This window comes from Vigna angularis, chromosome 3 (assembly GCF_016808095.1).
Source record: "Vigna angularis cultivar LongXiaoDou No.4 chromosome 3, ASM1680809v1, whole genome shotgun sequence".
NCBI lineage: Eukaryota > Viridiplantae > Streptophyta > Magnoliopsida > Fabales > Fabaceae > Vigna > Vigna angularis.
In genome coordinates, this window is record NC_068972.1 from 12,896,472 (window position 1) to 12,914,020 (window position 17,549).

Here is a 17,549-nt window from a genome sequence, read left to right on the forward strand (position 1 = left end):
TGTTTGCTTGGAGTTTAATTAAAATTAGTAAAATATTATCATTGATGTGAGCTTTAAAATAATAATTCTAGAAATGAAAAAATTTACCATAAACTCAGATCATGTTGAACAGGAAGAGTGTTTTACAGTGTGAGTGAGTACTTATCCTATTTACTCTTGTTTGTTGTTGAGTTTTCCCATGCCAAAAGCCAAACACAGTGCTTGATACTAAGTTTGTACCATTGATTTGATTTGAGCTATAGGTGTGCTCAAATAATGGCACATTTTAACTGTTCTATGATGATGTTATACACATTATGGGCTGAAAGAGTCATGGCTGATGATGAATCTGTGAGCCACTTAATGGTTTTCCAGGTGGGGCCCACTGCGATGATGATAAAAATTCCACAAAATTACAAATCCATCAGAGTTACAGTTTTTTCTTAGATGATTTAACCAGCCGTTTGAATCAAGTGATTTTAACCTCAGCAAAGAATATCTTCTCACGTGTGACGATCAAAGGTTCAGTTTGTATGATCTTTGTGAGTGTACATATTTATTAACCAAACCCAACTTGGGATTAACTTGAGGACTATGAGGACATTATGTCATTTGTCAGTGACCATAATAATGGGAGTGTAGCAGGTGTTATATGCTGCTTGCTTCAAGTTTTCAAGTTACCTTCACGTCTTTTTCCCCAACTTGAAATTGCAAATGCGGGTCCACTGAATTATGGAGTTGGAGTTTGATAGTTTGAGCCGAATCTGTTGGCCTTGTGTGGTAAGTTGAAGGCCACTTTACTATGTGCTTTCAATTGATTGCACTACAATACTTCTGACTCCTAACACACCATTCTTGTTATTCTGCTATCAGAAAAAGGAAATCATTTTTCCACTACTTAATGCATATCACACATAACTTCAGAATACTCTGCTTATTATAAATGTACTGCATTCAGTGTTTGGACTTATTTTTTCATGCAATAGTTTCTTCTGTTTTTTTATAAATTCTGGAAACAATTTCATTCTAAAAAGCATGCCTGTAATTGTAAGCAATGTGGCTAAGATGATGAGAACAAGGCACCTTATAGGTTGTTTATGTTTAACTTGAGTGAATGATATTGGTACATGAATGAATGCATTGAATATACATGTGAAATATGTATGCAGATAAGCATCTTCTCTCCTTTTGTTTTTTGGTCTTTTAGACGGTGGGCTCTCTTTTGTGTATTTAATTTCTTCTTTCGTTTGTTCTATGTGTATCTTTAGGTTCTTTGGAGGTTCAAGTTAAAGAGAAAAGAACAATAAAGAAGGAACAAAAAGAGCAGTTGTACCACTATTCAAATTTTAATTGTGAAAGTTAAAGGGCACCTATGGAGTTTTTGCATTGCTTGGAAGCAGCTTAAAAAGACTTGGAACACTGCATATATATATGACTTTTATCAATGTAGTTAAGGTCACTTACCCATCCCACGTCTTTTTCTCACCCTTCCTTTTTGGCCCTTTCCCCTTTCTGGGTGGGGTTGGCCTGAAATGGAGGACAAACAAGCCAAGGAAGGTACCTGTTCAGGGGACCATATAACAATTGTAAATACCATCACTCAGTCAAAAATTTTAATTACTCACTGCAATTGAGTTCATTTACGAGGCAGATGACATTCAATAACTTCATTTATACTGTAGGACTCAGTACTGTATACACAATGGATTAAAAAAATACAACCAGTAGTACATTACATTTAATGTACTATTTTTAAATGCCAGTCTTGTTTTTACATAAAAAAGTAAAGAAATTTTGATTTTTGTTTTTCTCACTGACAGGTAAAAATAATCAAATTAAACTGAGGTAACAGGGTTGTGCAATCACCATATAAGTAATTTTGTTCTGTCATTCAATCAAATCAGTTTATAGACTTTCATGGTTTATCTTAAAAGTTGTATTAACAATCATTTCTGGTTTATTGTCTTGTAAAAAGTATTACATTGACAATGTATAGCTATTAAACTGATTTTATATCATAACTTCCATAGCTGATATATATCTGTATTTAACAAGAAACAACAAATGCCATAAATGAGATACATAAATTTTCTTCAATAGTGTACATTACAAACTGATGCACCTTAATGAAAATCTTTATAAGTAGAAGAATGCAGTTTCCCATCAAATTCGATCAGGGATTTCCATTATTTTTGTTGAGTAGATACTTTGTCGCTTTTAAAAATTAAGTGTGAAGAAGGCTGAGCAACACCTTGCTTCAGGTTTCAGATTTGGAACTTATGAATGTTACTAAAAGTAATAATAATTAGAGTAGAAGATTTGGTGGTAATGACATTATGTCCTCATCCATTTTCTATGTTCTCACTTACTGGTGGTAATGATATTTACTTTGCCGTATACATTGTGGTAGGGTACATAAGAAAGAAAAACATTGAATAATTCCATTCTTTATAAGTCTTAAGCATATATTTGTACGGAAACTGGACTTGAATTTGATGAGTAAAGAATGTTCTAAAGCAAGCATTAGATTGTGTAAAAGCAGGGACAGCGTATTACCAGTTTCTTGGAAAAATAAATTTGTCAAACTCAAACCTTTAACAGATGCTTTGTGAATGAGCCAACGCGTATCCGTTTAAGATTTAATCTTTGAGTTTGTAGCGTGCATTCTACATGCTTTTGCCCGCAAGGAACCAACTAAAAAGAAAAAAGACGAAAGAAACAGTGAAGTAAATGAGGTTCTACTCAAACCCAATCCTGCTCCACAATATAAAAAGATGAAGGTAACGTTGCTTTGGGAAACTCACTCCTTTCCTTTACAAGATCTACTGTAAGGACATCATACATACATTATTCCTCAATCACACTAAGACTATCCTAAAAGTATCATTCTAATATTGTCAAGTGAAGCAACTCAAGATTTTACCCTTGAGCTTCAATACTTTCCTGGACCGAATCTGGGCCTAACTCCAGCCCAACAAAATCTCGTCTTTTCTTCCTGCAGCCCCATACTTTTCAAAATGACCAGACCATTTTGTTTACCTTTTGTAAAAGTGGTTTCTGCATTACCTGTTCTTTAAATCACCCAGAACAAACTTTCAAGAATTTCTGGAACATGATTTCTTAAACTAGATTTTCATAATAGAATCTTTTAAATAAGATTTTTAGAAAAAGTTTTTCTAAACACGTGAAATTCATTCTAGAACAAGCTTTCGAGAGCAAAATTTCTCGAACAAGCTTTCAATAACGTATATAATACCTTTCGAAACAAGCTTTCCAAAATACATTTCATTGTTTTGGAACAAGCTTTCTAGAACGAGCTCTCTCTTTCTTCTTCTGCTTCTGCAATGAACAGAATTGCAGCAGTAACGACACAACGATAGCAATGATGACAACAGCAGTATCATGGTGTGGTGTAGTGAGAAAATATATTTTAGGCTTTTTCTGTTAGTATGGGGTGCAGCTAGTAATAGTTAGGTACGGGAAGAGAAAGCCCAAAATCATCAGATTACCTAGCCCAATAAAACCCAACTACACCGACAAGATGCCCCATCCTGACATGGATTGACCACAACACTCTGGCTGTGGCGCGGACATCCCTACTAACGGTAACATAACAAGTCCCAATTGTATAAAAATCTTGACCCATCTTTTATTCTAGAAATGGATGCGAAGGAAAATAAAATACCCAATTTAAAGGAGTAAGAATTACAGAGTAATTACACCTGCCCCGGAATTTTGTGCACTTAACTGTTAAACAACCTCCACAATTCCAACAAAGTATACTTGGATGCCAATTTGCTTATTCTACTAGCATTGAGTTTGCCCAGAACAAATACATTGTGCATAATGATATGCGACTGCTTTGGAATCTTTTTGAAAACTTCACATTTTAGCCAACATTGAAGTGGTAAGCTAATACAAATTACAAAGAAATAAAACAGCAATGCTAATATGTCATACAACTTAAAAAAGGGTAGCTATCCACTATATTGCCCCACTCGCCTAAAAGAAATCTAAAGCTTCAAGGTTGATGCATTAAAATAGAGAACTTCATTGTAATAACATAAACTCTCCCAAACTTAGTTGCGTCCTATAAATTATAATATGACAAAATTCATTCATGAAGTCTCAGTCCCAATTTAGCAATCTAGCAGCATCCGAGGTTTTGAACAAACGGCTATGTTGGCTTTCAGAAGGAATGAAACATGTTCTCAAGGAACATTCATCACTTGTATTGACTGCAACATATCTGAGACTGCAATGACAAGGTCACCTGATTTGATGAGATTTCTTGCTTTGAGCAACGCAAAGGTTCTATTGAGATTGCTTTCCATATCATCTGAGAAGCTCAGACGGAAAGGTATCAAGCCCCACTGGAGATTGAGACGCCTACGCACAGATGGAGTGGTAGTAAAAGCAAAGATTGGGCAGTCAGGACGGCATCGCGACAATAAAGATGCCATGTACCCTGTCTTCGTGTACACAAAAAGTGCATCCACCTCTAAATTATTGGCTGCCAAAGTTTAAAACAAGTAAGCACCCATAATCAGACGACTAAAAAACAAATAAAACTAAAAATAGAAAAGAGTTTTTGGATTAGATGAGACTGAAAATTATGAGTGAAACTAGTATTTTAACTAAGTAGTCAATAATCATTATATAGCGTTTCAGATATGTGAAAGCTATAAACTGTGGAACTCCTCGTCAAAGAAAACCAATGATCAAGAATAGAATAAACCTCTTATATATGGTAAAGAAAAAGATAAACAAGCCTCGTGTATTATGGTTTTAGGCTTAGTACTTTGATTATAAAGCATAACTATTGGAAAGTAGTATTGCAACCAACAAAAAGTAATTCAAATTCGAACAGTATATACACCAATGCAACAAATCAAAACAAATACACAACAGTTTAAGTCATAAAATGTAGATGGTAAGATAAAAATAATGAAAAAAACGCAAGTTTAAGCTTTAAAGGCTGCTTACCCATCTTAGCAGCAGAATTGCAGATTTCTTCTGATATTTTTTCTGAAAAATAAGACCCAACTGATGGGAGCAACATAGCTTCATAGCGTTTCTCATCCCTCCACCACTTCTCAATTCTTAAACTGACACTCCTTAAAACAGTTAAGGCCTTCTCAGGGTACTGGCCCATGGCTGACTCACCAGAAAGCATCAAAGCATCAGCACGTTGCCTGACAGCTTCAGAAACATCTGCAACTTCAGCTCTTGTAGGTGTAGGGTACTCAATCATCGATTCAAGTAATTGAGAAGCAACAATAACAGGCTTATTCAATTGCCTGCACAGTTGAACAATCCTTTGTTGAGCAGATGGAACCTGTTCTAAAGGTATTTGAGCACCCAAATCTCCTCGTGCCACCATAGCTCCATCTGCCGCTTGAATGATCTCTTCTAAATTCTTCAATGAGTCAATACTTTCTATCTTTGCAATGACAGAAATATCACTGCATCACCAGATTCATAATTCATAAAATTGTCAATTGTGCTGCTTGTACTGTGATTTCTTAATATAAAAAAAATGGTAAATAATAAAAGTACTCTGGTCATTGCTACTTAATAATAATAATAGAAATAATATGTTGATAACAGTTTCAAATAGAAATATTTAATTAAGGTCAATGCATACCTATCACGAGACCGTGCAGCAATGTAGCTTTTAAGATGAGTAATAACTTCAGCAGACTTGACAAATGAAATGGCAATAAAATCAACGCCCTCAGCTATACCAAAATCAATGTCTAACCAATCCTGCATATTGAAAATTAGATAAATGAATTAAATTATATAGGACAGATCCCCGCTTAAAGGAAATTTGGCTTCAATACATGAATCACCTGAAATTAATATGAATCGTTAAAAGAATAAAGCCCACAAAATTTGCTTTGATAATTATTAGAATTTAGAAATCCATAGAAACCCATAATGATCCACAATGCAAAGTTCAAAATTTTTAAGGTCTGGGACATGGTTTTGTCATCAACTTGAACCAAGATCAACACCATCACAGTCCACATGTTTCCCCAAAGCCGAGAAAGGATGGGTAATGATGCAAAATTAAGTTGTTAATTTCCCCTTGGTGATACTTTAGGATGGAAAGGAAGGGAAAAGTGGCAAGGATAGTTAGTGCAAAACAGTTAGAAGAGTTAGGGGATGAGTTAGATAATTGGAGGAATATAACCTAATTGATATCTCAAGGAATCAAACAACACTCTGCTATCATGGCCTTTCCCAAAAATTATCACATCACTCCCATTTTGCCTCTTCATCCAGTGCATAGACTGGTATATCTGGATCATACTCAAGCAGGAACTGCTTCAGCACCACCTTCAAAAACTTAAATTAAGTTGTTTGAGTTGCACAGTTTCCACCAAAGCCACCAATTCAAAGCACAACCCTAAGAGCCTTTACAGCAAAATTTCTTATTGCAGCAACTTAATCCACCTTCAGCAACTGTCAATATGCAATATATCCTTCAAGTTCTGGAATTTTCAATTTTCTCTAATGCCCTTGTCTCCTGTTCTTCCTTCCTCAAACACTCAAACATCTTTCAATAATGTCAACCTCTCACTACTTTCCCACCTTTTTCATTGTTGAATCCTGCATCCCATGCCACGACTACTAGACCTGGGATCTGAAAATAGTTGATAGAAAATGAAACTGCCTATGGTATTGTGGAGCAGACTAAGTCCCATAAATTGTTTGGTTGAATATGGAAGTACTTGATTCTTCCCCTTACCCACTAGCTTTCAAGGGTGGGTTCCCAAGTGTTTGGGTGGTCATGAATGGTGTTAGAGATGGTTGTAGATTGTGCCTCAAAAAGAGTTATTAACAAAGAATTATGATCAATGGATGGTTATGACCAAGGGAGACTTTGAGTGAAGTGTCACTGAGAGTAAGGTGTCATCAGAGTGTGAGCTACCACAACAATGGATCTTGGAGCTGATGCAATATCATAGAAAATTGGTTATCAGATTGAGAAGTATGGGATGTTTAGTGGAATATTTAAGTACTTTATTCTCCCCCTTTATCAGATTTCTTCTAAGGGTGAGTTCTTCAATTCTTTGGGTGTTCACCAATATTAAGAGAAAAATACTCAGAAAGCAGGGCTCTGATTGCAAAGGAAATTGCAGATATAGAAACTATATGAAATAAAACCTATCAAAGAAGGAAAACTTCTATTTCCAAAGGCAACAGCCATTCCAAACTATCTAATGATTTCCGACCTCTCTCGTCCTCCCCCCTCCTTACCTTATATCTTAAGATAGCATCCAACAAATACAGTTTAGAATCATCAAAAGTTATAACTAACGTGTAACTCCATTGTTAGACCATTGCTCTACATGATAATATCTATTCTAAATTCCTAATTTATTTCTTTTACTAATATTAGCAAAAAGAAAAAGCAGTCCAGACGTATGTCCTCAGAATGTCATTTCCATATAATTTGTCTGGGATAAGAACTCACTGTACTTATCTTAAACTTCATGCATTGATTCAAGACAAATATCACAAATTTTGGATATTTTGGGATGCATTTGAGTGAACAGCTTAATTGAACACTAATATGTTTATTCATCATGTAAGAACTTCTTTATAAGTTGATTCACTAGTGTAATAGGAAATAGGGTTAAAATGTTTTTCTATAAGCTATGTTCTATAGGAAATAAGCTGGAAATAGGTTATAGAGATAACATACTATTTTAGTTTACTTAAACACTTTACAAAAGTGTTTGTGACATAGAATAAGTCGAAATAAACTATGAATAAACTCTCCCAAAAATGCCCTTATCAAGAGAAGTGCTAGTTACATATTACATGCCTAGAACCAACCAACACAAAACTATAGAATAATGATGGTACACAAAAAATGTTCAGAAAGTTTAAATTAAAGCAGAGTGTGTTTAAAGTATTTTACTCATGTAAGTGTTTTAAGTGATCACTAGAACGTATGAGATAGTTAAGATACTAAGAATTTATCTAGGTGAGAGACAGCTTTTCAGGGGTAACATTATCTTTAGGTATAACAAAGGTAAAAAGTCAATATAAAAACTTGTTATTGCCACAACTATTTAATTAAACAACATAATACACTTTGGAGTTCAAAACTACAAAATGTCAAAGTTATACTTTTATTTACATAATTCAAGAATGAGACACTCTTTTGTTCTAAAATTCACTCTTAGAATGTAGGAATTTGTATAGCATGTCTTTATTGCCATAAAAAAATGTATATGTTACGATAACCAGTTTGGAAACTCATGGAGATGTAACAAAACATTTTCCAACAACACAATCAGTGTAAGGTTAGCAGAAATGGTAAACTTGGGTCGACTCCTTTTTACTCAGGCATTAAGCATACTAATCAGGCAGTGGGCATATCTAAGAGTCCAAGCGTCAATGCATGTCTCTTGTGGAGTGTTTCCCACTAAGTAGGAATAACACGGAATACAAGATACCAATTAACAGTTGAAATGAAAATTAGGAAGCATATTGCTCTGTAAGTTGCATGGTTAATGTATCTTGTATCCAACAAACACAGCGAGGGGGATGTCAGAGTTCTACAACAATAAATCTTAGTATTATAACTCGATAATTCATGGTTGCCAGAGATATGAGCCCATGGGCATCAATTACTCCCAACTGTGACCTTGGATTGGATAACAATATGATAGTAATACTACAACATTGAAAAGCTTTGTTTGTTTGATAAAGGTAAAGTAAATAACAAAATTAAAGATATGCAGGTAAACAAAATTAGCAATAAAGAGATGCAAGTAAGCAAAAGGCAAAGGGGGGATAAGCAACCTTGGAAGAAATAGTAGGGAGCATGGCATTCCTTTCTCGCACTAAACTACCATTCCTCCAGAAAGTGAGATTGGCTCGCGGAAGCAATAAGCCAGGATCAGTGCAACGGCATTCAACATCTGGGCCAATTTTTTGAATCACCTCAAACCTAACCATTCCTCCATCCACCAAAAGTTCATCCCCCACTTGCACATCTGCCACATCACATCACATTCCATCAACAACCTCACAGCAGTTCAAAACTAATAGCAAAAATAAAATGTTTGAAGAAGTTGGTTAACCTTCGGCAAAGCCTTCATAATTGACATTGATGGTGTGTTGGGGGAGAGTTGAATCGAAGGCTCTCACACTGAAGGTCCAGATCTCACCGTCCTGAAAGCAAGATAAATAGAATGAGTGAGTGTTGAAGAGGAAGCAAAGGACGGAAAGAAGTGAAGAGGACATGGTAATAAATAAGTACATCTGCTTTGACAGAGGAAGCGCCACCGAGATCACCCATGTGAATCTCGCTGCCTTCAGTGTCCATCATGATGGCAACGGCGAAGCCCTTCTCGTGGTTCAGCCGCCGGACGCGGTCAATAACCTCCTTGTGCCACTCCCTCGTTCCGTGGCACATGTTAATTCGCGCCACGTTCATGCCTCCAACGGCTAGGGCCTCCAGCTGCTCGAACCCGCACGTGGCGGGGCCCACCGTGCACACCAGCTTCGTCCTCCGAGTGCTGCGGAATCCGTTCTCCTTAAGCTCCGCCTCCGTCACGGAGTCCACCTCGATGGAGCTCGGATCGGAGAGCGGGGCTGGGACGCCGTTGTTGTCAGAGACGAGGATTTCCGGGGAGGAAGAGGCGCGGAGGGAGGGGAGACGACGATGGCGAGGGAAGAGAAGGGTGGGAGGGGGGAGGGAGGCGTGGGTAGGAATGGCGGTGGGAGGAGGGGCAAAGAGGCGGAGGTTGAGGGAATGCGAGACCGACATGGTGGCGCGTGGCAGAGAGAGAGAGAGAGAGAAACAGAGCGGAACGAAATGAAACGAAGAGCGAATGTGAAGTGAGGAGAAACTGTGTCTCACTTTTTGGAGTGTTGGGCGTTACTAACGGAGTTGCACTTGTCTCCCTCCAAACGGAACTGCGGAAACTACGAGGCGCGCTCTGTTCTGTTTTGTGCTGTCTAAGACCTGCGTTTTTTCGTTAGGGTAAATGCCACCGTCCTTCTATTTATCTACACAAGCTTTCTAAGTTTACATGCCTCCAATATCAATTTTACAATAATAGTTTAATTGCAGATTCTATTTAATCAAAATCAAAAAAGATGTTTAAACGTTGTTTAACAATTTTAATGTTAAATAATATCATTTTACTTATTATACATTTTTCTTTTCAACAAATCACAAAGTATAGAAAATTATTATACATTTCCAACCGTTAATTTGGTTATGAAATGGAGTCCTAGGCATTTTTGTGTGGACATTAGATAATCACAGTAGTGTACTGCATGCCCCTTACAATTGAACAGGAGAAAGTATTGTATTCATTTAATGAGTTGTTTTTTTGGGTGAAAATTAGTTGAAGATTCATTCTTCTATTTTCTCAAAAAACAAAAATGCATCACTCTTCTAACTGTTGGAATACTGATGTGATTTTGCACTTGATACCAATACTGAAAAAATGACACCAAGCTTTTTAATATTTGGTTTCTTACAAAAATAAAAAAGATTTCCATTTGGATGGGGTGGAACGAAGAAGATAGAAGTTTTTTAAAATTATACTCATTTGGTTTAATAATTTGAAGAGAAAACGTGTTATTTTTTTTTTCTTCTAAGGAAGATTTGGAAATTAATAATTTTTAATTATGCTAACTATTATAGAAAAAAATATATTTATTTGATTAAACAATAATAGTGAACTTTTTATTATTAAATTTTCAAAAAATATTATGTAAAGAACTTTAATATATCATAATGTTATGCAATATATAAATGAGAACATGATATTTTACAAAATTGTGAAAAATATTATATTTTTTAAAAAGTTATACAATGTAAAGATAAATAAAAAAAATATAAATGAAGAACTGTAAATCAATACTTGAATGTGTGTAAACAACATTTGGCATGAATATTCCGAAGTTTTTCGATTCTGCAGGATTCAAATATTACTCATTCGTCCTTGTCATTCATTTCAGGTCTTGGATCTTTGGTCGACAAGAAAGAACATCATAGGTAACATATTTCCGAGGGTCATGATCACTGGTGCGCTAATCTTTCTTAGCATGATCTTGCTGTGCCCTCCCAAGAGGTTGGATTGCTGAAAACTTAGAACGAGATTAATTTTTCTTGTATCATTTATACTTCAACGAGCCAAGCAAGTATGTAGATTCTTTTCCAGTCTACTTTGTCTAAACGAACATCGTCTACCAGATGATTTGCAATGGAAAAAAAAAATTATATACATATATACTGTCATCATGGCTTGGTAGTTATCGTCTCAGTAATTAAGCTGTCAACTGAAACATAAAAGCTATGTATTTGCTATAATTGTCATCCGCACATAGGAACAATCATGAAAAATTGCCAATAACAATATTGTTTCAAAACTCACAATTTCTAAACCAATCTTGGATTAAAAAAGGGAAGAAGGAAGGATTGGCAATTAGCATTGTTCATCAGAGAATCCAGCATCTACAGCAGCCTTTAGAATCTTGGGGGCCCTCAAACCATCGATCCCATGTAGGACTTACGGGTCCAATTGTTCTGTCAAAGAAAAAATATATACATTTTTTGTCACACATGAACATAACATAACATAACATGTGGTTGCAACACAAATAGAACAAGTTCCCATGAGAGATCTTACGATGGTAGTAATGGATCAGGTTTTGTTTCCACGTTGCTGAGCAGTCTGGCAAAACAGACACCAGATGGAAAATTAAAGTTAAACCAACACCGATTATCTACTACGGTATCACATTCTACCTTTAAACTTACCCTTTGCACGCCGTAGACGCCTTCTCCATCCTTTCAAGTTTTTCCAGCTCTTCCTGCATTCATTTTATAGTGACTATTGACACTTGCAACCCAAATTTGAAAACTGGATATAAATACATGTCATTCATAAAAGAGGCTAAGAATCACAATCAACCTTCCCATGAAAAGCCAACCAGATGGGTTCATCAAAGACTAAGGAATCTAATCCCAGAAAAGTCATAGATCAAATGCCAAAATCCCTTACTGCAAGTGCTAGAAAGGTTTCCTTTCAACATAAGGAGAAAAAAGGGGGAAAATGGAAAAGGGGAATTTAAACAACACTACTCAGGAGAGGATTGGACTACCCTTTTGTCAAGTGCTACAAAATTACCTTCCCCTTTGACTTTAGGAACCTTTATCTAGTCATGCTGACAGGAATAGAATATTCCACATGGTATTCTGAAAGTTATACCTTTCAAATAATATGCACAAAAGAGATTTAATATCCAGAGAATTGTAATATCCATATCCCTTAAGATTAAGATACAAAGGGAAAACAATCAAACCATTTGTTCAGACGTAAGAGTAATGCAAGACTCCTAAGTCTTAACAATGAACTTATGCCAACAACAAGGGGGTATATAATGAATGGAAGGAAGCAGTTTCCCAGGCATGTCCAAAAACGTTTTGATCGTTCCTGTCCAAAGGGTAGCATGGGACTTTGCTAGTTCTTTGAACATTCAATGACGATATCATAATTGTTTAATTGCATATAAGCAGAACAGGGCTCAGAAAGGTTTGGCAACAATCTTTTAAGTTTGACAAACGCCCAATCTGATGTTTCTATGTTTCCTTCAAACCTAAATTTGAAGTTTTTAGGTTGGTAAGGAATCAGGATAATTGCAGGCAGCAGGGTCTAATTATAGTTTGATTTAGTGAAATATCTGACTTACATTCTTAGAGCATTCTCCAATTCAATATCCAGTGCCTCCGGTAAGTGATCTAATAAATTATTATTTTTCAGTTTTCTATTTTGTCAGAACTTAGAATTCATGATCTAAATTAAAACCTTGCCAGCACACATATAAGAACAGTTATCATAAATTTGAAGGGATCTTGGTGATAAATCATATTCTATCTATAGCTAGTTGAGAAATGGAATCTCAGTTATTCCCAAACGGAGTTGAACTCAAAAAGTCAAATTATTAATTCCTATAACTAAACAAACTGTATAAAAACAAAAAGTAATAAACTATTGATAAAAGAGCAGCAAAGACAAACAGGATTTATATTGGAATGGATGGATTCCCTATTGCATGAAATTAGTACCTGCCAATCCTAATAAACACTCATCAGAAGGTAACCTAACAAAGAAGGTACATCCATATATTAAGCCAACTGTGTCAATTGCAATTATACATACAGAGAGGTAGACTAGCTAAAATTCTCCAACTTTTTACTTAGTGCTGACTACAGAAATACTCAGAGCCAAAAAGACTTGTACATTCCCTGAACATGCCAACTTTATCACATAAACACAAAATACTAAAGTTGATTTGCGGAAAGTCACCCAATATTTCATTTTTTAAAAATGAGTCTTTGTAAGTAGATAGTTATTTGGTAACCTAGATTTCAGTCACTCTCCCTCGCTATAGATTGTTGGAAGTCCCACATCGACTAGAGATAAGACCAATTCATAATATATAAGTGGGTGCAAACCTCACCTTACAAACCGGTTTTGTGGACTTGAGTTAGACTTAAAGTCCACTTCTTAACATAGGTAAAACCCGAAAATGCATAACATAGTGCAGCTGCTGAGTTTCAGCAACCAATGAAATTCAAAAGTCAAGGTTCATATTCATTATTTTTTTAATAGTTTTCCATTATATATGGTTTCGAAAGAGAGAGATAAAATAGATTGTCTCAGGGACATCTCAAAGAACAATTAAGCAGAGATTGGTAGAGCATCTAATTCTGCCACAATACTTTGGAGGCAGTCCTCCAAGCGATACAGTAGGAGGAATGAAAACACCAATTTTAGGAAGCAAACACATGAATGGCTACTATATACTAGAATCAAACATTAGGAGAGCAAGAGACAACACAATAATGACTGATATTTCATCATTGATTATTCAATAGAGTGCAAACCTTAAATTAATTAGCTATCCCGATGAATGACAGCCCTACAAGTGTCATGGTCTAGCTTTAGGGAATAAAGGAAAGTTACAAAATATCGAAAATATAAAAAACTATGCTCCTTCATGCAACTTAATGGACTTTGTGGAAGTTGCCTACAAAAGAAAATACAAACTTGTCCACACCCACAACTCTCGACAGTAATAAACAAGAAACGACAAAAAATTAGAGTGAAAAAGAAGAACATTGGTTTAGTTATACTATCTCAATAATCAAGCTTCTATCCCTGTAATGACAGATTAATTCACATAGCATCAACAAATGAAGCTTCCTAAATGCAAACTCAGGAACTACCGAAGATTGATCTTCAACTGAAATGTTCAACTGAAATGTTAAAATGTCTTTCAAAAGACAAATTTTCCAGCTAAAAGTGCATCTTTTTCGTTAAGAGTATTTGGTAATCTAAACAGAAATGCTGTTAACTGTAACTGCGTAATAATTAATGCAAAACATTAAATGCGATTACCAGAAAATATTCATTGGGGAGAACAAGAGACCAAACTGATTGTTTGGTCCTCCAAAGATACACCTGACATCAATCTCATCCAACAAAGATTTTAAACATAAAAAATAGTCCTTAGATTAAAATATACACCAAAACAACCCTTCTCTCGAGCTATATACGGCATCAACTTCAACCACTTTGATGTCAATTTAGTGCGTGTTCGGTACTGCATAGGTTCAACAAAATAGTTGCTTTTGTGCTGATTTCACCATGATTTTTTTTATTACAAGTTGATTCCTACTGTCAATCCAAACGCACCGTTGAACATTGAGAGGGCTGATTGGATGTCAAAAATCTTGTAGGACCAAATTGATGTAAATGTCAGTGTATCTTTGGAGAACTATGCATTTAATAAAAACAACTACCCTATTTAACTATCAGGAGGAAGGTACCCCAAGACTTCAGGTTCCCGCACCACAGTAACAAGTACCTCTCCTCCTATCTGAACATTAATTTCTTAAACAGTGTTTCCGCAAGCAAAACTCATAAATCCAGGTGACAGAGAAATACCCCAGCAATCAACTAAACAAATTTTTATTTTTGTTAATTTGTAGGCAACTTCATCAGTCTAACAGATGACATTTGTCTCTGATAATACCGACACAAGAATAAAGAAAAGTTAAACCTTTCCCGACTCATTTTACTATCTCTCTTCGACACACAGAAGAACAAAAAGTACACCCATCAAAAAGCAAAAGGCCAACAGAAAAAAAAACGACACACAGAGAAAACAAAGTAGCAGAAAAAATCAAGCTTCAGCGACGACCAAAACACCCCAATAGATTATGATTATTTTAAAGAAAAAGTACGTACCTCTAAAAATCTTGCTTCCTGCTCCAAGCGCTTGAGTTCAGCATGTATCCTATGTTTCCCTCTGGTATCTGCGGAAGATAGAGACTGAACCCTGTGGGTCACGGGGCTAGCGGATTCAGGCCCACCCGATTGCATTCTGTGAGAGTGAGGTGGTGGCGATGGAAAATCTAAAATATAAAATCTAAAATCCCTAGGTTTCAAAGAGTTTATTATGATAATGAAAGAGAAGTGATTGAATTTGAGTGCATTCTTGAATAAACCTTGATGGACCCCATGATCAAGGGATGGCCATAGAAGCAGGATGGAGGGGTTCAGAAAACAATAGAGCAGGATCTAAGCGTACTGAAAACGCAGAGAAAGAGACAGGTCAGACGGGTGTTGTTGTGTTTGTTTGGGGAAGAACATAAGAGAAATAGAGAGAGAAAGAAGGGTATTTTGAGTGAAGTTTGAAAGGATTGAGAGTGGAGCGGAAAATTGGGTGAAAAAGAAAAACTTGGCTTCAAGTATTGTGTTGAACTTAAAGTTGTCGTTTTTGGGCTCTGTTGTTGGAATTGGAACACAACAACAAAGCTGGTTTTCTTTTTAGTTTCTCGTTTTTTCTGTCTTTTTTGTCTTCAAAACCCTCTCTATCTCTCTCTCTCTCTCTTTCTTTCTGACTTTCAGACTCTTTTTTTTTTCTTGCAATGTCACGCGGTGACGGTGTTTTCACTCTGTTTACTGTGACCACTTCGCTTTCTCACTGCCTAATATATATTTCTTTCCTTTCTAAAACAGAATAGTAAAATGCTATTTCTAGTATTACCTACTGTAATGTGTTTTTCTTTTAACACAAACAAACAAACGAAAGTTACTGTTGCTTTTCACTTTCCATTTGTTCTTGAACTGGATTTTTCACCATGTGAGATTTTACAGTCTTAGAGGATAGATTAGCTGTTTCTGATTAACACAAAACAAAAAAAAAAGGAATGGAAACAGATAAAAAGAGATATAGAAACAAAAAAATTAAATATTGATTTTCTATAACTACTGATTATCACCTGAAGAATTGATTATTCTGTATGCAAAATACTGTTTTGTTTCTATTTGTGGAATACTAATCTTATCCCTTAAGTAAGATTCTTTGAATTGAAGCTGAATTTTCATAATAACATAAAACAGGTAAACCCCACCTAAGCTGGAAAAATTGAAAAATCTTTCTACCATTCTTTTGCTATATTTCCTTTTGATACTCTTCCGGCAAAAGGAAAATGAGTATTATCAGAAAATATGACTTTAATACTCACAGCAATATCTATTTCTGTATTATAGATACATGTAAGTGTCTTAATAAATTAATTGTTAGTATATATTATTACAATATAAATTAATTAAAGATGTTTTCAACATGATTATTACAAAATTTAACTAAAATATTTTATTTTTGTTTATTAGAAAAAATACCACGTCATAAATATCAAGAGTTTTTGAATTCAGTCTGAATATATTGATATTGTAATTTATTTTTGACAATAAAAAAGTTAGTACAATAAATAGAACCAACCATGATTTGAGTTCTCGTTACGAGTGTGCCGGATAAAAAGAAAAAGGAAGAGAATTTATAAAAATATAAAAGTGAATGAAACGACCCTCCAAGAAAATTATCAAATGATAATTAAATTTAGATATAAAAGTAATTGTTAGTAAATTAAATATCATTCAATAAATTAAAAATTATTCATATCTAAAATAAGCAAGTTGAATTCAATATATTAATACACCATTTTGTAGAGTGATTTGATTTTTCAACCTCCATATCTCAAACAATATGAACCAAACGGATAAAAAAGCAACTTCATTAGTTAAGTCAGTGAAGTTGTTGTTTTTAGATGATTTAGTTAAACATTATTCATTTAATTTCGTTTTCAATTTATGTAAAATTGACGAGCTTTAATTGATTTTTTTTATCTTATTAAATTTGAAATAGTTTTTTATGTGAGTTTTGACTTTAATATTCATTTTAAGATATACTAATAATACTTATTTTACAAATTTAAATATTTTCTTTGATAAGATATGTTAACGTTTTTTATTTAAGTCAAGGTGGTTTGTATTCTCCAAATGTCAACTTAGTATTTTAATAACGGGTAATAAATACTATTTAATTTGTTTTTACATAACAAACTTTTAAATCTATTTATAGAGTTTTGTTGGGGTTTTCTTCTTAAAATAGACCGGATTGACACAATCCGTTGTTTTTAATAGTATATCATCTCTAAATTAATTAAATTATCC

The 17,549-nt window shown here is 34.8% G+C and overlaps 2 protein-coding genes and 2 long non-coding RNA genes across 4 annotated transcripts; 2 read left to right on the forward strand and 2 right to left on the reverse strand.

The window, feature by feature from the left end:
- Nucleotides 1–967: 967 nt before the first annotated feature.
- LOC128195956 (uncharacterized) lies at nucleotides 968–1,736 on the forward strand. Its single transcript, XR_008247916.1, has 2 exons — nucleotides 968–1,140; nucleotides 1,248–1,736. It is a non-coding gene; the product is annotated as an uncharacterized LOC128195956 (long non-coding RNA).
- Nucleotides 1,737–3,762: 2,026 nt separating this feature from the next.
- On the reverse strand, nucleotides 3,763–9,775 carry LOC108325974 (pyruvate kinase isozyme A, chloroplastic). The gene is made up of 6 exons (XM_017559155.2): nucleotides 9,266–9,775; nucleotides 9,087–9,177; nucleotides 8,806–8,999; nucleotides 5,627–5,748; nucleotides 4,966–5,444; nucleotides 3,763–4,492 (listed from the first exon to the last, which is right to left on the reverse strand). The coding sequence occupies exons 1-6, from the start codon at nucleotides 9,773–9,775 to the stop codon at nucleotides 4,191–4,193; spliced, it is 1,698 nt and encodes a 565-aa protein (XP_017414644.1). The 3' UTR covers nucleotides 3,763–4,190.
- On the forward strand, nucleotides 9,216–11,257 carry LOC128195721 (uncharacterized). The gene is made up of 2 exons (XR_008247527.1): nucleotides 9,216–9,991; nucleotides 10,981–11,257. It is a non-coding gene; the product is annotated as an uncharacterized LOC128195721 (long non-coding RNA).
- LOC108325975 (guanine nucleotide-binding protein subunit gamma 2) lies at nucleotides 11,220–15,895 on the reverse strand. The gene is made up of 5 exons (XM_017559158.2): nucleotides 15,539–15,895; nucleotides 15,279–15,459; nucleotides 11,783–11,835; nucleotides 11,652–11,696; nucleotides 11,220–11,548 (listed from the first exon to the last, which is right to left on the reverse strand). The coding sequence occupies exons 2-5, from the start codon at nucleotides 15,411–15,413 to the stop codon at nucleotides 11,461–11,463; spliced, it is 321 nt and encodes a 106-aa protein (XP_017414647.1). The 5' UTR covers nucleotides 15,414–15,459; nucleotides 15,539–15,895; the 3' UTR covers nucleotides 11,220–11,460.
- Between the last annotated feature and the right edge of the window lie 1,654 nt (nucleotides 15,896–17,549).